Consider the following 8,695-nt stretch of genomic DNA (forward strand, 5'->3'; position numbering starts at 1 on the left):
ATAGACCACGTGCAAACAGATGGGATCATTCACACACACACACACACACACACACACACACACACACACACACACACACACTATCTTTGTGGGGACCCGTTGACATAATGCATTCCCTAGCCCCTTACCCTAACCTTAACCATCACAACTAAATGCCTAACCTTAACCTTTACCCTAACCATAACCATAATCTAATTATAACCCTAATCCTAAAACCAAGTCTTAACCCTCAAACAGCCCTTTAAAGTTGTGGTGTCCAGCATTTTGGCCCCACAAAGCTGTCCGGACCCCACAAGTATACTGTATTCCCGTTTTTTGGACCCCACGAATATAGTTAAACAAGAACACACACACACACACACACACACACACGACCTAAGCCTTTTGGACCCCACGAATATAGTTAAACAAGAACACACACACACACACACACACACACACACACACACACACACACACACACACACACACACACACACACGCACACACACGACCTAAGCCTTGTCCACTCTTCTAGGAAATATCTGTTTACCAGCCACAATGCTTCTCCGTTATGTAATAGCCAATCTAAAGACCACTCATAAGGTCGTTAAATGTATTGAGATTTCTGCATTGTTTTAGCTACTAAAGAAATAAAAACAATAGTAGCCCTAACCCTAACTGCTGTTATTTCTGAGGCGAGGGTGCAATAACACTCAACACCACAGAGGCGTCTTTATTCAACGTTAGTCAATATAAAAAAAAACCTCCGCTGTCACTACAGCACAGACAGTGAGACCAGACACCCACATACAAGAGACAGACAGATATGACAGATAGGCTGAGGGATTTACAGGCAGATGATGTGAATAATTATCCAATAAAAATTGAATGAATGTGACTGGAGGAGCAGCCTGACACATTTCATACAGGCTATTTCTAATTTGGTCTGACCTTATTCTCTCTAAATAGACAACAAAAAAGGAGGGTTAGGGTTAGGAAATGTCGTTTTTGTTTGCATTAAAACGCCTATGTCGAAGCTGTATAACAAACGAAATATAAACACGAGGTTTTGTAACATGTAGTATCATGTGTGGCCTGTAAGGCGACATGTAAACATCTGCACACGGGGTGAGGCTCTGCAGTCTGCACCGGAGCTTCATTCTGACAACGCACATTGAGTCGGTCTTGAGAGCACTCAAAACCGACGTTCAAGCCTCTACTCAACAAATACTGAATAGGCTATTATGGTGTTTAATATTTCCGTGACGGCAGATTATTGTACAGTCCAGCAATCCTACTTACATTAGGCTATTTATTGATGTCGCTTTTCGCTCCGGAAGCTTTCCGTAATCCAAATTTTCCACCAAACGTCCCCTGCAGCGTTAGTCCGTTACGTGTCCTCAGTCTTCAGGTCCAACATTGTCGGTAAAGCTTTCCTGACAGCTGATCCTCACTTCTCTGCTCGAGGCTGCTTCGCTATGTAAACCGCGGTTAAATTATTCCTCCCACCGCCACCGATCAATGCAAATACAGAGCGATCCGGTTGGCTGAGCCGGCGCTGACGTCACACAATGTTGACTGAAAATGTCCCTCTTAAAATCAATGACCCTATATGTTTTTATTTATTTATTATATTATGATTTATTATGACTGTATGCTAATGTGATTATACTAATTCTGTATTTACTATTCTTAATTGGCTTCTATTATTTTATCCATACAACTGTAGCCTACTCCTGTCCAAGGTTTATAAAGGATTTATAGGATGCAATTAGGCTTTATTAATAGATAATACATCATTTACTGACTTTTTTAAACCACCTATAACCCCTTTAAAATAACTACTGTTGGGTTGCCATGTTGAGGCTGTGTTTATTCTGAACCAACATGACACTTGATCATAGACTGTATAAAACAGCACTGATCTGTCGTTTACTTTAATTATTAGAAAAACCCACTCTAATGGACGGTTTGACCCCTGACCTTCTGGACAAGAGCTGCAGGGCATTTGGTCCACTTATCAAACGTATTAACATCTACAGCTGCAGACTTGGACCATTACAGTAACAACCCCTTATTAAGAATGTATTATCATTCATAAAATGACTTTTGTTGTTGGTTTATTAGAACGGGAGAAACTCTTGACCCATTATTAATGACATATTAATGACTTGGATATCAATTAATCAGAGAGAAAAACTTCACATCCTATGCTCTATTAAGCATTTGTTCACTATTCATTAACAGTTAAAAAAAAGTTGTTAGTTGCAACTTGTAAACCCTTTAAAATGTATGCCTTATTAGAAAGAAGAAGAAGAAGAAGAAGAAGAAGAAGAAGAAGAAGAAGAAGAAGAAGGATGTATTTTTAGGTCCTCCGATGCTAGATATTTTCAGCAGGTGAGATGCTGTAAAGCTGCAGGTTAAAGCAGCTGCTCTGATGTTTTATTTTAGCAGTGTTTCAAGTGTTTCTCTGAAGTTTGGATTTCAAAAACATGCTCTGGTTTATTGGCATTTCTTTAAACCAATCATCTCGTGCGGCGCTAAGCGCCGGATAGAGCAACGCTGCGGCTGCAAAATAGCCTCGGGAAGGAACTTGTCTTGGTGGAACATGTGTACGTTCAAAAGTTGTTTTAGTCGTGCAACAGAAAACTCAGATTGGACAGGTAGTCTAGCTAGCTGTCTGGATTTACCCTGCAGAGATCTGAGGAGCAGTTAACCATAGTCCTCATAAAACCACCGGAGTTTAAAATTACAACACAAAGAAAGCGGAAGGTAATTGACGTGACATCAGGTGAAATTTCCGGCGGCAATGGACCAATCCCAGAAGTGGAACGTCGTGGATAAAGACTAGGATTTCATTAATTGTGCAATTTAAGGTGAATGATAAAAAAATATCATCATTCCAATCTTTCGGCTTGTTTTTTTCTGGACATCGATCCATACATAGTGCTGTCAGGCTAAGTGTCAGTTATCAAACAGTGCCACGTAAATCTGCACAGTATTGTCCATAATATGTAAACACTAATACAATAATGTAAGTTGAAACCATAAGGTTAAATGAGATCAGTAAAATCTTCCACAGGGATGACATGTTTACTGCTGCGTTGGAGCAGAGGAGACAAGAATAGCAGTGACATTCAGAAGACTTGAAGGCATCTGTAGTTGTGCAACGTACTGACTGTCCCAGTTTTCAAAATGTTTTCCAAATCAATTATTAGTATGTTTTGATTCCCAAATGGCAGACTTAACTTTAGCAAATTAAGAATGTAAAGCTTACGCAGTTTTCAACTAAAAGTAGCAGCACGTTAGATTTATTACACTGTTCAGATGTAGAAACCACATTAACCACAACTCTGCAACCGCAACATTGTACGCTATCTTTGTGTAATAATATTGTCTTTAAGGAAGTTCCAATTTGGCCACAATTGAAAATAACTGTTCTACATTTTGGGGAAAAACACTTATTTGCTTTCTTGCTGATGCTGTTAGATGAGAAGATCAAGTTTATTATCATTTAACTCTCAGCAAGAACGCTCAAACTGACAAACTATTTCTAAGTGAGGAAACTATCACTGTTATTTGACACATATTAACACCTAATATCAAGTAATACGAACGGTAATGTAAGTACAGTATTTAGCCCACAGTATCTATGTGTTTTTGTCAGGTCACTCAGTAGTGGAGTTGTAGAGCTGTAACAATTCCAAATTTTGCTGTACAATTAATTGTCTCAGAAAAAAATTGCGATTAACAATATTATTGTCTCTTTCAGTCAAATTTAAAAATATTTATTTATTTATTACTTTTTTAAACCAATTAAAGTTTTGAATGAATTCCAGGATACATCTTTTGGTTATATCACTGTTATGTGACCCAGATAATGTAATAACATAAGTATACAGCCTATGAAGTAAACAACACCAGTCCTCTTTATTATCATAAAGCATTCTTTCTAACTGTATCCCCCTTGTCATTTTTTTATGCTATGAACGTGTATAGGCTCAAGTGCCAACAACTAACAATTTAAATAATAATAAAAATATATAGTCTGACCACTTATATAACTACAATTTGGCATATCTACACAAAATCAACAATGACCAGTCATACGCCTTAAGAACTTAGCTAATGTTAGCTAATGTTAGCAATTAATTGTGGTTAAACAAAGAAACTGTGATTATGTAAAAAAAAATTGACAATTAGACAATTATGTAACAATTGTTACAGGCCTAGTAGTTGCCTCATTATGCTGACAGATTAGAAATAGACAGAAAGAAGCCTGAGAAGAATTTATTGTCATTGCTAGAGTATTTCTGACACATATGCATGTACATATTTAAATATGCCCTTTACAGAAATAGAAGAAGGCTGCAGACTGACAGAGATATGGCCACTGTAACACTGAACATCAAGAGATCATGAAAATGTACGTGTCTGTATAAAGGATAGAGATGGACACAATGAGTGCAGAGTGCAGCAGAGTATGATGATGAGATCATCATCAATCAATCGATATACCAGAGCAAAGTAAGTAATCGCGGCAACAGGCAAACACTTCCACACACACTTAGATCGGCTCAAATAAACACGTAAATGTTCACTCACATTTAACATCAATGATGCTGCAAGACTAAAATGTGCTTAGTCTAAGTCTGTGCAGAAAATGTATAGGTTTAATGCATGTCTCAAACCAAATTTATTTCACAATAACAATAAAGTTACTGTAAAGTAAGAAAATTACTGCTGCACAAACAAACAAAACCAGTTCAGTTCCACTATTACAGTAATCAACTTATAGGAAGATTATGTAAGGTGCTATTCCCTGACCTCAGAGTCAAGTTTGGACACAGAGTTCTTACTTTAGAGAGTCTCCCCTGACTGGGTCACACAGTGTTTTTTAGTTGTTGCTAAAGGATTCTGAGAATCAGCCACTGCCAACAAACATCCAACTGAGTTCACATATACAGTAACTCCTACCGCTTCTCTTTGTTATTCTAGACCTTTTTAAACTTCTTTCGAGGAATGTGAGAGAATGGGTTTTGTATATGTGTGTGTGTGTGTGTGTGTGTGTGTGTGTGTGTGTGTGTGTGTGTGCATAAAGTTCCAGTTACAACATGTTATACAGTTCATGATTTTCTGGTTACACTTCTACTGTCACTGGTCACACACGCACGCATGCACGCACGCACGCATGCACGCACGTGCACGCACACACACACACACACACACACACACACACACACACACACACACACACACACACACACACACAATAAGCACCAGGCAGCCGGAGAGGGAACAAGGAAACACGTGTTGAGTTTTCTAAGAACTGAGCCATTCATCAGGGAGCAACAAGAAGCCAACTAGAGGCGGAGAGGGAGGGGAGAGACAGACTCCAGAATATGGAGATAGAAGAGTAGGCAAAAAAGAGAATTTGCAGAATGTTAATGTTTGTGCAGATGTGTGATTGAGAGAGAAAAAGTTAGAGGTGTGACAATAGAGAATAACTGGTTTATTTACTCCATTGTGCAGGTGCGGTTACTGAGGTTTTCGTGCGCAAATTGATTTTCAAAGTAAACAGTAACTTATATTTATATTCAAAGTCCTACAAGTCTATTGTGAATTACGCAACCAATGGATTTATAAATGGATTATCAAAATCATTTTGTTTTAATTATCTTTGTCTACTATCTCTTTATTTTGTCTCCTGCTTCACTGTTTTTTTTTTATTTCTATGCTTCCTAAAGCTTTATTACCATTTAAAGAAATAGTTAAGACATTTTGAGAAATACGGTAGTTACAGTAAATGATCTATATTACTGTATTGTTTGTGTGGTAAATATGAAGCTACAGCCAGCAGCCGTTTAGCTAAGCATAATTTCCTTAAACCGCACTTAAATGTTTAGTGCATCACATCGGCTGCATGTTTTGGAATTCAACAGGGGTATCATTGAATTGAAGAGAAGCACATTCGAAGGGAATGCAACTGTAATATGTGCTCTTCAGGAATTTCATTCACTGCAGCTCATGTGTGGAGAGAGAGAGGGGGGGAGAAGGTGGTTTGCTGGGACAGGGGTAGCCTGATCTCTCCCAGGAACTCTCTCTGAGGTCAAGAATACATTCTTTTCATCACCACAGAGACGGGGGTGTTTTCTAGGGGGTAGGGCTGCATGAGCCAATCAGAAAGGCTGCCTGAGCCATACATAGCAACTGAACTATTGAATCCACCCCCAATGTGGAGTCCTAACCATAGTCCTAACAGGCATGCTTCAGAGTTTGAGAAAAATCTAAATTGGTTGACAGGGCCAGACATGGCTGATTAAAGCTTTGTTATGAATCCTACAAATGATGTTATGATCTAAATAAATAATGCTGGAACAAACATCTTCCTTATGATTTATTAGTCAAAGGGCTGTCTATCATTCAGTGCTATAAATTGACCCTCAAAAGAACATTCCTTCCCAACTCTTCAATGAAGAGAAAAGCACATGCTGTTCGTGTGGCTGGAATAACAAATTATTTCATATAATGTGGAGTAGTTGTTAGATTCCAAAGGTTATGAGCATCATAAGTAAGTCATCATTTTGTCTATACAGTGCATATAGACAATGTTTTATCTTTAGCAATATATACAGGCGGTGGTGAAGTTTCTTGGAAGCTGGCCTAGCATTCAAGGTTGTGAACAATAAAGGTTTCCAAATTGTATGTGTACTGGACATGCATCATTCAAATTCAAAACAGCATGACACACATTCTGTGATGCACTACCTGACACAACAAAAGGGCTAAAAGACTAGTCTGACATGTAGTTTGAGGTTTGCAGCCAAATGGAAATGGGGGAATCTAAAGTAAACGTGACACACAATACTGTCTTTCCACCCAAAAAAAACTTTGAGGCTACAGAAGACCATATATCATATATAAATGAACATAAATAATAACATGTCTTGACAGAGGCCAACGGTAATCAGAGGGACAAAATAGTGTCAAGACTTAACTTCAGGTATCTATAGGAGGAGGATTAGGAGGAAATGTGGAGGTGCTGCCTGAGTCCACAGAGCCACTTACAGGTCTCTGCATGGTGGGACTGTTATGAAATAGTTTGACTAGCTGTGGTGTAATATGCCTTTATAAGTACGTGGGCTTAAGGTCATGTGGGGAGATATGAGCTGATGACCTGGCACACAAACAAAAGCTCACATGTTTAACTTTATGAACCTGCATACACACTGAGAACAGGCTGTAAAGTACAGCAGAAGGACACAAACAAAGAAACACTTTCTCTCACAAATACAGACACACACACACACACACACACACACACACACACACACACACACACACACACACACACACACACAGAATGAGCATGCTATTTCATCACAGTGTTTTTAAGGACACAGCCTAGTTTTCTAGGAAAGCAACTGAAGACCCTCGGACCGGTCAGTTGGTCCCGCCTCACATCCATCTCTCCCTAATGCATTTCTCCATCTTCACACAGGCCTCCATGGCAAAGTCTTACTATTACAAATAATTCTCAGTAAGAAGTTGGTGTTGCCATGCACTTCTTGGAACTATTTTCCTTTCCATATAAAGGCAATTACCATCATTTCCCTAATAAATGCTTCCACTTCATATAGCTGTAATTTAGTTCAGTTCAGCTCAGTATTTTCCACCATACACGTCTTACATGGGCAATCCAAGCCTACTTCACTGCTGCTGGTTGTTTTCAGCCTAGGTATTTTAGTCGCTGATACAGTAATGGTGCTTGGGGACCTTTTACGAATATAAGTAATAGGCTAGTAATGCCTTTAGCAAAATATAAAATGGTCAGATCAATAAAAATGAAAAAGAACCACTTAACTGCCTAGAAATTACCATTGATGCAGTCTTTCTAATAATGTATTCCGAAATTAACACATTTTAAAGGGGCTGTACTCAATATTCAGAACATTAATATAGTGAACAACAATTTGCTATGTAAAGATATAGTGGAGTAATGGCGTCCTGAGCAGAGAATGAAGTCACACTCTCTCACTGTGTGTTGTAATCTGAGCAAAGCTGTGCTTTGTATTGCTAGCTGGGCAACATTTTATTTAGGTTTTGGATTTAAACAATTAACCCATACAGATTTAAATACACAACTATTATACATAGCCTGCGGTACATATTATTTTGGTTTTGTTACCCAGGACCAGCTGTCGTTGAGGCTGTCATCCTCACTGTGGCTGCTGGAGTCTTGCTCTTCCACGTGGGTCATGGCTCCATGTCTTGACAGATGCAGGTGCTGTTTAAAAAAAATCCTACCCTCCTAATTCTGATTAAATCTCTTCAAGATGGTGCAAAAGCTCTCCTGGGTGGTTCTGGATGAGTTCTTTGACTACTAAATCTGAGAAGTGGATGCTTGTGTGACTTGCAGTGAGTGCTTAAGACTAAATTTATCAACAAGTGTGTTCTGGGAACAGAGTACTTGGAGGAAATCTGAGAGGGTCCAGAGCTGCTGGACTCTACTGCTGCTTCAGTTGACTATCTGACGCCAGTCTCCACGCATGCATGCACACACACACACACACACACACACACACACACACACACACACACACACACACACACACACACACACACACACACACACACACACACACACACACACACACACACACAAAACAGAGGGAGCATCATCGAATACTGGCACAGGGTACTGCTGACAGGG

General features: G+C 39.1%; 1 protein-coding gene across 5 annotated transcripts in view; it reads right to left on the reverse strand.

The window, feature by feature from the left end:
* lpin1 (lipin 1) overlaps positions 1 to 8,395 on the reverse strand; it is a 29,585-nt gene extending 21,190 nt beyond the window's left edge. For 4 of the 5 annotated variants that reach the window (XM_031314105.2, XM_031314102.2, XM_031314103.2 and 1 more), the window contains exon 1: positions 8,171 to 8,395. In XM_031314105.2, coding sequence (XP_031169965.1) covers positions 8,171 to 8,242 — 72 coding nt within the window. In that variant the 5' untranslated portion in view covers positions 8,243 to 8,395. Of the gene's footprint in view, positions 1 to 1,284; positions 1,504 to 8,170 lie in introns of those variants that run through there. The other variant, XM_031314104.2, reaches the window with a different exon arrangement.
* Between the last annotated feature and the right edge of the window lie 300 nt (positions 8,396 to 8,695).

Source organism: Sander lucioperca, chromosome 3 (assembly GCF_008315115.2).
Source record: "Sander lucioperca isolate FBNREF2018 chromosome 3, SLUC_FBN_1.2, whole genome shotgun sequence".
In the NCBI taxonomy this organism is placed as follows: Eukaryota; Metazoa; Chordata; class Actinopteri; order Perciformes; family Percidae; genus Sander; species Sander lucioperca.